The 12,660-nt window shown below is 34.1% G+C and overlaps 1 protein-coding gene across 1 annotated transcript; it reads right to left on the reverse strand.

Moving 5' to 3' along the window:
• Nucleotides 1-1,785: 1,785 nt before the first annotated feature.
• LOC149199734 (uncharacterized) lies at nt 1,786-2,641 on the reverse strand. Its single transcript, XM_089400678.1, has 2 exons — nt 2,573-2,641; nt 1,786-2,509 (listed from the first exon to the last, which is right to left on the reverse strand). Exons 1-2 carry the CDS (start codon nt 2,639-2,641, stop codon nt 1,955-1,957), a joined length of 624 nt encoding a protein of 207 aa, XP_089256804.1. The 3' UTR covers nt 1,786-1,954.
• Between the last annotated feature and the right edge of the window lie 10,019 nt (nt 2,642-12,660).

The following is a 12,660-nucleotide window of genomic DNA, read 5'->3' on the forward strand; positions in this document are numbered from 1 at the left end:
CACTAGTCTAAGTTGACTATCATGATACAATAAATTGAGATCTCTTTGACTACTCCAATTGATTACATACTTCTCTTGGGTTCTCGAATTTCCATCGAAATTGTCTAGTCCATAAACTATTGTGGATATTCCACTACATAGTCACCATAACAAATATCATAAAATTATACTTAAAATGTGACTCTCTCTCTCTCTCTCTCTCTCTCTCTCTCTCTCTCTCTATATATATATATATATATATATATATATATATATATATATCAAAAATAGAGAAACACACATAAATACAATCACTCATAGCCATAATAACATATATATAATTTCAGAAAACTTTCCACTAGAAAACCAAACTAGAAGGTGAGGTTGCTTTGCTCATTGTTTTTGTAAATGGAAATGGATACAAGCACAAAGGTGTGGGACTTGTGGGTTTTGGGTTGCTACAATGCACAAACACCCTTTTTTTTTATCTCTCTCTCTTTATCCATTCTGAGATACTTTGCTCATCTATGAAACAAAATGCACTAGAATATAGTGGAACCTCTTTTCTTCCTATTCTCTTAGGTATAACACAACATGCATACAAAGGGTTAAATTTGACCAATTCAACCCTCAGTATGAGTTACAGCTCATCCATTCTATCATATTCTTCATATTTTCCATGTAAATAGCCCCATTCCCCTAAGTAATGAGGGCTGATGTGGCATCTTCTTGAATTATGGTGGTCAATTTTGATAGGTCACCTTTTGGCAGGCGTAAATTTCTCATGCAAGTTCCAATTGAGGTGATTCTTGTATCATTGGAAAGTTATTGGTGTGTAGATTATGGAATCTATTGTAAGGATAGGACCACAAAAGTGGTCATTTAAGGGTGTAAAATGGATCCACCGAAATTTTCTCAACTTGGACTATTGGTAAAATGGACGCTGCAAGCTAATGTATCACGATTTTCCACTCTAAAACCATTGAGATGAATGACAAATAATACAATGATCTAATATAGATAATAACTCCCCATATTGAGAGTTTTTGTCCCAAAAACTTTTGTATCAAGTGAGGGAATTTTTCCTCCACCTTCTCTCGAGTGTACCATTTAGCCTTTCTTGAAAGTGGTCCTTTCAACCCAATCTATCATTAGTTGTGTTTCCTATGTCTTGTGGTTCTAGATCACTTCTACAAAATGTATCCTATGTCAACTCTAGTTAAACATCTAGTGCTATGTCCTCTATAGAAAGTAAGATCTTTTTCTTTTCCTGATCTAGCATGAAAGATTTCCACAATTTCAAATTTTATATACTCATCATTGAGTAAATGGAATGTGTGGGGTAGACTAATGCTAGATATTATCTCCCACATTTTCTAATATATCGAAAACACCATATCGTAGAGCCTTGATTTTCTTCGTAAGACTTTGTAGAGCCTCCTTGTTCAAAAATAACCATACTTGTCTCCAACCTTAAAGACTTATTTATTTTGTGTTAGTCATGCCTAGCTTTATATTTTTTAAAGTAATATAGCCCATACACATAAAAATGTGGCCATGTAGATGAGCATTTTGTTCTTTATTTTGTAACATATATGCCTGACATTTGAACCTACTATCGATGCCAAGAAAAATCATTATTAAATCTAGTTGGACAAATATACATATAATCATTGATTTGACTCTAGTTTTATCCTGTGTCCCAAGGATAGATTTATCAATATAAGCAGCCCACTTAACCATGCAGCAGTCAACATTTTACAGCGACTAGGTCATTTTAAGTTGAATGCCATTGATATTTGATTTTTGATTATAAGGGCAGATGGCAAAACCAAAAACTGTACACGGAGGCAATGGATGTTTAATTGCACCATGAATCTTGACTGATCTGTGGTGGAATTAACCCAAACAGCTGCCAAAAAAAAGCGCCGTACATTCAACTGATCAAGAATCAAGATCAGATGTTAATTGCTAATTACTTCATAAATTTAAATATGGGCTTGTACACGTTAATCTTCTTCTCATTTTCCGTGATTGTCTCAAGTTTCGGTCTCCAACATTGGCCTCTCCACTTGACCAACCGAGCATAATCTTTCTGTAATTCAGGAGTATTGCAGAGACTACCAGGCTCATCGTCTGCAGAATCCCCGCCCACTGACTGGCCACATTCATGAGAGTTAAGCCTTATGTCTTCCAAAAGCTTTGAAATAAACTCGGGGCAGACTCTGATTCGAAGGCCTCCGCCGACGTCGCTTTTCTGTATCTGAAAAGGCTGGCAGAAAACAGAAGCGCGTTCTATACTGCGTAACGGAGCTAACAGGCGAGCGGCGGAAGTAGAGGGAGCTTTTGGGGCCGGCGGCGGCGATATCAAGGAATCGAGCGATACGAGAGATAAGGAAGAGTGAAAGAAGAGTTGGGGTAGAAGGAAGTATTTGTTACCCACCTTCAGTTGCTCATCTGGAGAAAGAGTAGGCGTCTTCTGGCCGATGTAGAATGAATCGGAGTGACAGACTAAATGTTCAGGGAATTCCTGCGTGATCTAAGAGGCAGCAAGCGGTTTATGAAGGATTTGAAGGGCGCCATCTGGGCGAACCAGCTGGACAGTTTCCTCCTCGTCCTTCGTGCCCATGCCCATAGCTACACAGGACGCCGTATTACCCATATTTTCTTCTTTTGATTCTTATGAAGAAGCAGAGCCAAGCCTGGATATTCCTGGAAGTAACGCGGAAGTTGCCTTATATTATATATATATTCTCTGTAAAGTTGTAAACTCGTAAAGAGACGTGTAGTAATATAAAGTTTGAGCAGTGTGGCAACCCTCATTCTTTGACCATGTATTTTCTGTGATTCACTTGAGTGTACGATATTTAGTTGTTCCGTTTTCGTCGGGAAGAGCGAGAGAGTGGGCCAGTCGGCTTCATCTTTACGTGAGTTTTATTTTCAATACAAAATTGTAGTTAATTTTTCAATACAAAATTGCAGTTGAATTTGTTCCATAATAGGCGTTGTCTCACTATTTTATTTTGAATCTATAAATAATCTAGATGAAATGACATGACATTTTTTAAGCTATTTTTTTAGTTAATTTTAATCAAATTTAAATTTAGATTTTTCAAAATTTAATTTAAATGAAATGACATGACATTTTTTAAGGTATTTTTTTAGTTAATTTTAATCAAATTTAAATTTAGATTTTTCAAAATTTAATTTAAATTTTTTAAATTATGGAAATTAAGTTTTTAAAAAAAATTCAAGATACAAAATCTATTTATACATTCAAAAATATATTTTAAATAACAAAAAATTTACAATTTTAAATAATATTAAAATCATAAATTTAACTAAAATAAATTACTTTATCTATAAATTTAGATGAAATTACAATTTTAAATAAAATTAAAATCATAAATTTAACTAAAATAAATTACTTTATCTATAAATTAAACTTCATCTAAATTTATTGCTCTGAAAATTTTTCAAAATATTTTAGCCTTTCAAAATTCACAAATTTATAATAACACATTTCTCCTCCCCCATCTTAAATAAATTTAATTGAAAAATATAACAATAAAACCTTGCGATTTTAACAATTTCCTCGGAGAAAAATATATTCATAAAAACATGGTTAGTCTGACGTGGAAAGGAGATGTATCTAGAAGGCATGGGGTGTATCAAAGTCTTTTGGAACTTTGTGGCCGTCTAAAACATTCCAAATCAAATAAATCTTACGTCACGAGGCAAATGCAATGCACGGTGATGGTAGATGAGGGAAGTGAGTCCTTGGCTGAATAGGTAATGGTAGATGAGTGAAGTGGGCCCTTAGTCATTTTATTCTTCCAAGCAGGCCTGGAATCTTTTTTTTAAGACACATTTTAACAGCCAAATAAAATTTTAAAACTTCAAACATAGACGAGTTAAAAAAAAAAAATTAATTAAGAATTTGACTTACAGATATTTAAGTTAAATTCGAAATTAAATGTCATAAATTTTAATAGCTGATTGTTAATAATAATAATAATATTCATTTTTAAGGTCACAGTGAAGCCAGACACCAAATTGGTGTATGAAACTTCCTTGTTTGTGGGACAAGGGACCCACCGGACCCACCTTGGTGTATGAAACTTCCTTGTTTGTGGGACAAGGGACCCACTGGACCCAAGTGATCTCATTGCATTGCTAAGTCTACAAAGGCATACATAATCTACCCCCTCTGGTTTTGAACCTGTGACCTCTTACGAGGAAACACATGCTCTTAACCGTTAAACCCACTCACCGTGTATTAGGCCCACTCAAACTATATGATTGAAAGAGATTCAATCATGTAGATTTTGGATATAGCAATCCCTTCTTTAGCTAAGCAATTCTTAGAGTTAGCCTTGAGGATGGCTTATTATGTTTTTAGAGATTATTGTTTTAACCGTTTTATCAACTTTCATCAAATTGTTATCTAAAAACTTAACGAAAATTTCATAGATATTAATAGCAAGTTTTTATTTTTTTTGTTTATTAATCTAAATTTCTTATTCACAGATATTGAATTATATTTCATTTTTTTTATATTCATTCCAGCAAAATTTCCTGTAGCGTTGGAACAATGAAAATTTTAAGGTGAAATCTGTTATCTAAAATTTATAATAACAAAAAGATAAAATTGGAAACTCATACAAATGGGTAAAACTGAAAATAATATGGATTAAGGACAAATAATTTCGTCAATCTTTGACTTGAGTTTTAAAAACAAAACAAATTTGAAATTCCAACGTTCTTCCAACCTACTTTAGTAAATTAATATGACAAACTTATTACCCTACTCTGAATATAACCTTAAGGAACCAAACCCACTACAAGACTCGTGAAAGTACAATTGTCTTTCGCTACTTGTGTTTATGGAAAGACTTAAACGACTAAGATTTCTTTAAGAACCAAATATTAATACGTTATATTTGTTGAAGTTTTTTTTAAGTAGTTATAAATCACTTAAATTTTATTTAACAAATCATGTTAACGTGGGTCAAAAAAAATTCTAAAGATCGATCCTCTTTGATGATGTTAATGTTGGTCAAACAATTTTTAAAGATCGAGCTTCAGGGGTCCATCTACCTTTTATCCAAGGGACTACTGACAAAATTGCAAGGATTCTAAAGAAACATAATGTTCCCTCGACCTTTAGACCTCTTAACACTCTTCGTAACTCCCTCCGATCGGTGAAGGATCCCATTGACCCTAAGGACATGAAAGGTGTCTATATGATTCCCTGTTCTTGTGGGACCCCCTATGTTGGAGAGACTAGTTGCTCTATTAATCAGAGAATTAATGAGCACGCAATAGACCTAAAACATGGGAGAACCCGATCTTCCGCCCTTGCAGAGCATGCCGAGAAGACCAAGCATCATGTCTGTATTGAGGAGGCTCAGGTTATTGCTAAGGTTCTGCAGTTTCACCACCAGAAATTTAGAGAAGCCATCGAGATTGAAAAAAGGCCAAGCAATCTCAATAGAGATGACTGTTGGAAGATAAGGAGGTGCTCGATCCCTGCCCTCTCTTCCTAATCGGTGTCTTCCTCCTTGTCTCCCATCTTAGGTATGCATTAAGTTTATAATTATTTATTAAGCCCTATTAATAAGCTATACGTTCCGTTAAAATTAATATCAATAATACTACTATAAGAATACTATAATAATAAAATTTATAATATCAATATTAAGAGTAATAAATCCTTAATTTTTGTTTTTTTGTCTTTTTAATTCTTTTTTAGGAATTTTCCATCATTTTACTAAATTTATTAAATAGCTTAATTATACATATTTAGTTACTAGGCTCCTCTTATAAAAATATACATAAGTAATAATAATATAATAATATAATTTTAGATTAATAATTGAATCTATTAATACTATAGTTAGAAGGATATTAAAGATAAGAAATACATGATATCATTAATAAAATTCACTATGAAACATTTTAACATAAATATAGTTACTTTTTCTTAATTATTAATACTACAAGTTTAGTTGAACATTATAATAAAATTATTAATTTAACATTCAAGAACCAAGAGTATATTATAATAGATATTAATTAATCGATTGGATTTATCTAATAACATTACTATAATTAAAATAGTATAAAAAAATTAAAATTGGTCCATATCTTTAATCGAGTCAAGTTCGATTGGTTGGTCAAAGTTAGCCGTTACATGGTCAAATATAGCTGTTAGTCCCATTTCCTAATCAAACTGAGCTGTTGGAAGATATGCTCTCCCTATTTAACATGTAGCCATGGTCTGATTCTTCAACTTGTTCTCATGATGAACCACACTTGTTGGTTCGAAACATGTCGACGAATATATCATAATGCGATTTGCGCCAAAGAATTTTCTCATAACTTGATATGTATCACAGAAGCCTCAATTCTACGATGTTAATGTTGTTAGTTTTTTATTCAATCGAGGTTATTGAATATTGGGTTAGTTCTATGAGTAAAACATTAACTTAAATTAATTTCAAGCAAGTTAGTCAGAGAATGCTTCCATATTGATCATGGGGTTGGATTCTTGACTGCACGGTGTTTAGGAAAAAAATCAAGGATACCCCATCATGCCTTTTAAATACACCATATTTCCTATTCCATAACTTAGTTAACCACCACCTTGGCTAGAAGAAGTGATATATGTTCACCAAGTGAAACATGTTTTATAAGCTTAAACCAATTGAAATATGAGTGAAATATGTTTTATAAAATCTAACCGAGTGAAATATGTTTTATAACTTTGATGGGCATGCTTCCAAATGTTGATTAGTGTGGCAATATTTTATTTATTTTAATTGAAATTTTTAACTCAGTTTTGGTGTCCTTGTTCAATAATGGCAAGTTTTATTTACTATGCTATCGATCCATAAATGCGTGACGGTAGTATATGCCCACTGCTAGATCAAAACAAGTACATTATCCAGCTCTGGGCATATACTGCCTCGTGCATTTATCACATTTATGACTCGATAGCATGGTATATAAGGATTTCCCTCAACACTAAAGGACTAAATATCATTTAAGGTTTTTCATTCGAACTTGAGTCAGGATAAAATACGAGTAGTATTGAGCTAGCAAAAGGTTTGATTTTAATAGGGGAAGGTGTTTGCAAATATTAGGGTGCACTAATTAGTTTAGGGATTTCATCATAATTTTATTATATAATTTTTTTTTAAGTATTATTGGAAAAAAAATTTCAAATAAAATTTAAAAGAAGGTGTTTAATTTTTTTTTAATATTTAAACATTTTTATTTAAAAAACATATTTTCTTCGCAATATTCAACAACACAATCTAATGCACTTCTCGGATGTGGGTTCCCAACAAAGACAGTAAGGTGGCGGCAGAACGGGATGGCATGTGGCCATACCACATGGCCCTTCGTAATCAGGCACATTAGTCTAAAAAATGCATTAACACTAGCCATAAATGGCATTTATGTTGGCGCCGTCTTCAACCAGCCTGCAACTACCCACCTCCACTCCATGCAAGGATGACATCTGGTAATAATCATACCATTGCTCCTGTCCATTATCCCCTACCTCTGTAATGTCTTTGCCCTCAGGCAACTGCAGCACCTAGCTCTCGCACTACTACGAGGAGGCACCACAGCCTCCTTTGTTGCATTGATATTGGCCCGAGAACTCACTTCACTCAAAGCTTGGCTTGCCATTTATTCTTCCACTCGACCTCTGTAGCTAATCCCTCCTCTGAGCTGACCACTAATCCTATTGAGCCTTCTCAGCACTTTGAGCCTAATCCCGACAGAAATTATCAAACACGTGTTATCAACATGTCGAGAACATGACATCGAATGCGTAGTCGCAGGGGTGGAAGTAGAGGAATATTGACCCATCCCCCTCATTCTCCAGCCTCTGAAACCACTTCTTCTTCGGCTCAGCAGACTACAGGTTGCTACCCAAACACTCGTAGTGGAAGAGGCCACTCCCAACCTCATTGTCTCCATCCGACACCCCCTGCTTCGCCTCCTTGTGGCATTCCTTCCAATCCACAGTCACCTCTCCAATCCGCCCAATTCATCTTCCATTCCTCCATGAACAAGGCCATCATCACTGCCACCATTTCCATAACCTTTCACGAGACGGAGAAAGCTATTGAGGCTAGACACCATTCAAGAACACCGCCAGCCAGAGGTGCGGGGAGCCCCCATTCCATCACCTTTAACGAGGAGGAGCAAGCGACTAAAGGTGGTGGCCACACCAAAGCAGAACCAGCCATGGTCTAGAAGAGAACTCATAGTGCAAGGAAGCAACAAACGAGGAAGGAGAAGGACCAGAACCAGCATGACGACGAAGGCATGGATCCTTACCACTGTTTTATTGAGGAGGAACAACCGACGCAGCAGGCTGACAACACGAAGGCTTCAAAGCAGGCAAGTGTCGACATGGAGGCTTACAGATGCTTCATCATTGAGGAACACCCGTCGTCTCCGCCATGCACCTGATCGGCCACACAACAGGCCATGTGTCTGCTTTTCTCAAGTTCTGGGTATTTTGCTTTCTGGCTTCTTTTACGGGGCTTTCGGAAAAACTGTTGGTATTTGGTTACTTCGCTGTTTTTTGTTTCTCCTTGAAAAATTGATAAAAAACTATGAGTAATTTCTGGTTTCCCGTGCGTGGTCAGCAAGATAACATTGGCAATCTTTTTTTGATTAGGACTGGTTTCCCATTATGGGCAGTCTAGACTCTGTTTTTATTGTTTTTTCCCAAAACTCAAGCACGGATATGCACAGGCTAAAGCCTCAATGTACTATATTTTCCGGTAATAGAATTAACTTAACTTAGAAAAAAAAAACACAATCTAATGTACTAGACAAAAAATTTGATGTTATTTAGTATAAATAAATTATAAATTGAAAATAAATAAATCAAATTATAACAATAATAAAGATGATTTAAAATAATTTCCAATATAAAATAAATAACAAAACCTTATACAAAATGAACAACTAAGATATAGTGCACTTAACCTAATGAGAATATCAAGTGAAATTTACAACTATGAAATTAAATATAGAGAAATTGAGTAAAAGGAATATTTCACTTTACAATATTCAAAAACACAATCTAATGCATTGGAATAACAATTTAATGTTACTTGGAATAAACAATTCATAAATTTAAAATAAATAAATAAAATTATAACCATTATCACTCTATAAAAGGTTATTTTTTTAAATGCGATTATATATATATATATATATATATATATATATATATATATATATATATATATATATATATATATATTATATATATATATATATATATATATATATATAAAATTATAATTATAATTATAATTTTGTTAAAAAATATATACTTAAATATGTAAATAAATAATTTATTTTACGGTTAAAGTTTTTAAATTAAAATTTACAAATGTTTATTTTTGCATTTTTGGCAACCTTTCTCCAGCTAGAAAGGGGATTTTATTGAGAACAATGCTTGTGGCAGGATGGTATATCGTTAGATATGACCCATTTTCTATGAAAGCTAGACTAAGGGCCCTTTATTATTTAGCCATTTAAGAAATCTTCCTCAAATTTGAGGATATTAGATGAACCTCCTTCAAATCACAAGAGAGAAAGGCGACAAGGCCTTCACTTAGCAATCCTCTAACTAGCACATGTATTTAAGTGATATTAAAGAATACCATAATTTAACCAAAAAATAAACCCCCTTAGAATACACTTTTCCAAGAAAAAATTGGCGAAAATTCCTCACTTTTACTAGTTATTCCTATTTTTTACTAGATACTTGATTTTATAACCCCGAATGGCTATCCCCCCTTATAATCTATGCACCCCACCCCACCCACAAAACCTATAGTACATTGAATTGCTTTTTTGAAATTTAAAATCCCCTTTGTAAATTAACGTGATAAACTATTGGTCAACAAGGTGAAGCCCCCATGGGAAGGGCCCTTCAATGCCCTTCCTTGATAGAAAATGGGTTGTAAATGGGGACAAGCCTTCGATTAGGAGCTCTTCCTTAAATTATAGGAAGGTTCCTAGAATTTCAAGAATTTATTCAATTTAAGTTTGAGGGACCTTGCTTAAATTCTAGTAGCGCAAGGTCCTCTAATTTGGGGAGGTAGCTCAATATTAATTATGTGCAACTCATCCCTTGAAATAAAAGGAAACAACCCAAAAATTTGAAACCAAGTAAAGTTTCTCTAGCATCTAAGGATGAAAGAGGGTGATTCAGTCATATAACACCTACATACATTCAATATTGTGATATGTTAGCTACTCAGTGTGCATATCTCAATTACTGAAGAAGAAAAGTGTATCATTTTGTTATTTTCTTTGCAAGGATCATCATGCAAAGTCTATTCATGGTTGTAACACCCCCTCATTCTACCCTTGCTATTCTAAATATAACTCTGACGACCACACCAACATGGAGAGAGCCACAATTTGCTAAAAAACTAATTTAATACATGATAATCAATAAATTAAAGTTAATTAATTAACATAACTGAAGGTTGGAATACCTTACAGATCCTTGGTATGAGGAAATATAGTTGGTTTCTCTTGCATACCCTAAAAGTTTGTAACCTTATCTTGCTTGATATAATTTCGGAACCATTTATATTGGAAAAATCTACTTCTCCTGTCAGAGTTTTAATGGAAAATGGTTGGGTGGTCTAAAGTTAGCAATTTTATTGTTGATGACCCATTTATGATTGAGTTGGACAGTGCCCACCCTCGTTGTCCCCTCTTGCAAATTGAAGAGGCAATATGTGGAGGTGAAGGCACCATGGGCCTTAGAAGTGCCCTCTCAATTGTGCCAAGGGACACCGACGGTTCAATGTTCTCTCCCTTTCTCTCAAAACGTTGAGTAATCATTGATTTATATATATTCACACACCCTCACAATGGAGAGTAGACAAACCTTGTACCATCCCTCTTTCATGTTCGATTAATTGGAACAACACTCATACCATCCTTTCTTTCTTATTGGTTTAATGGAAACAACACTCATATCATCACTCATTCTTGTTGGTTCAATCACACTATTTCCCTCATTATCTCATGCATCAACCATAACATACCTCTACAACCCATCATCTCTTGCTCATTTGGTTCAATTGTCATAACTCTCTAAGAGCTTATGTGATTTCTCACTCATATTGGTTCAGCCGAGACAATGTTCGTTCCATCAGGGAAATTAGCTCGCTAGTCAAAACTCTATCACTCTAGCTTTAGCACTAGCACACTAACCATATCTCTCTCGTGGAGGTAGATACTATGTGAGCTCTTGGCCTATTTAAAAACCATTGACTATTTCCCTTATTTGAACCAATATTAGCATCTTGGAAAGAATGGATTTCATTTAAGTTATTGGGTTCTTCTATGAGTGTTATTAAAACACCTCATTATTGGGTGTTTTCTAATATATTGTTAACCCACCTATAAAATTTAAATAAATCCTCTAATGTTGAGTAACACATTCCTATAAAATTCAGTGAATTCTTGTGATTTGAATCGCTTGAGAGATTGACCAGTCCATTGTATGAATTTACCCTTCTGCAATAAATCCCTCAAAATCTTGATCCATTTTGAGGGTGATTAGCTACAAGAGAGATTGTAGTGTAGCTGCCTTATGGTTGGGTGGAGAGTGGAAGTACCTCCTTCAATTTCCTGTTATATCCCCTCAAATAAGTATACTAACTAATGCATATTTGATGTATGACAGTGTTGATATATTGATGTGCTGATATAAGGCCCTATTTAATTTATGAAAGAATATTATATCACTGAATAATTGTGGTTCACCTATTATTCTTCCTATCAACAATGTTACTGAATGTTTTAGACTTGTGGTTTCTGTGTTCTTATTGACTATGAGATGTACTCAAGAATGGTGTCTTGAGATCCATTCAAGGTAATTTTACAGGTTCAATATATATATATGTGTGTGTGTGTGGGGGGGGGGGGGGGGGGTGGATGTTCCATATTGTTAACAAGCTATAATGGACTATGGCATTTAAGGCTATTTTAATGTCTAGTATTGTTGATTCCGTTGTTGAATTCAAGACTTATAGATCTTGTCATAAGATGAGTGATAAAACCAATGTATGGGGTTTATTATATGTTGTGTACTTCGTCTATGAAATATTTCCTATTTATAATTTGTACAATATATCATACGTTTCAATTAATTACTTGAAGCTATTGTTATGTTCATGAGTGGTAAGATACTCGAATTATGAATATTTCCACTACAATTATGAATATATAGTTATTTCAATTGTTTGTAGATTATACAAGTTTATGCCTATACTTATTGATACTATAATGATGGAAATGAAATTATGTGTTCAGGCTCTGTCTCTCTCCATTTTTCTAACAACCATAATTTATAAATCATCACTCAACCTACTCAAGTAAATCATGTGTTTCCTGATAGTTAGGTTGTAATTTTGCCTTTTTGCAACCTCGTTATTTGTTAGTATCATGTATATTCAAGTGGTAGAGTGCATCTCCTTGGATAAAAATCAAGCATTTGTATAAGCACTTATTTTTACTAGGGCATGTTTTCATGACCAACATAATGCATTGTGTGAAATTTGGTTTGGGGTTGTGCCCCTCTTTTTTGTCTAAACGACCACTAACTAGGAGAAC

The sequence above is a fragment of the Pinus tabuliformis genome, chromosome 2_1 (assembly GCF_031772625.1).
Source record: "Pinus tabuliformis cultivar Carrire ecotype Pingquan chromosome 2_1, CPIR1, whole genome shotgun sequence".
NCBI lineage: Eukaryota > Viridiplantae > Streptophyta > Pinopsida > Pinales > Pinaceae > Pinus > Pinus tabuliformis.

Coding starts and splice junctions, on each gene's coding strand:
- LOC149199734 (XM_089400678.1), bottom strand. CDS start 2,641: ATGGGTAATACGGCGTCCTGTGTAGCTATGGGCATGGGCACGAAGGAC. Junction 2,510..2,572: donor AGGAGGAAACTGTCCAGCTG/GTTCGCCCAGAT, acceptor TAGATCACGCAG/GAATTCCCTGAACATTTAGT.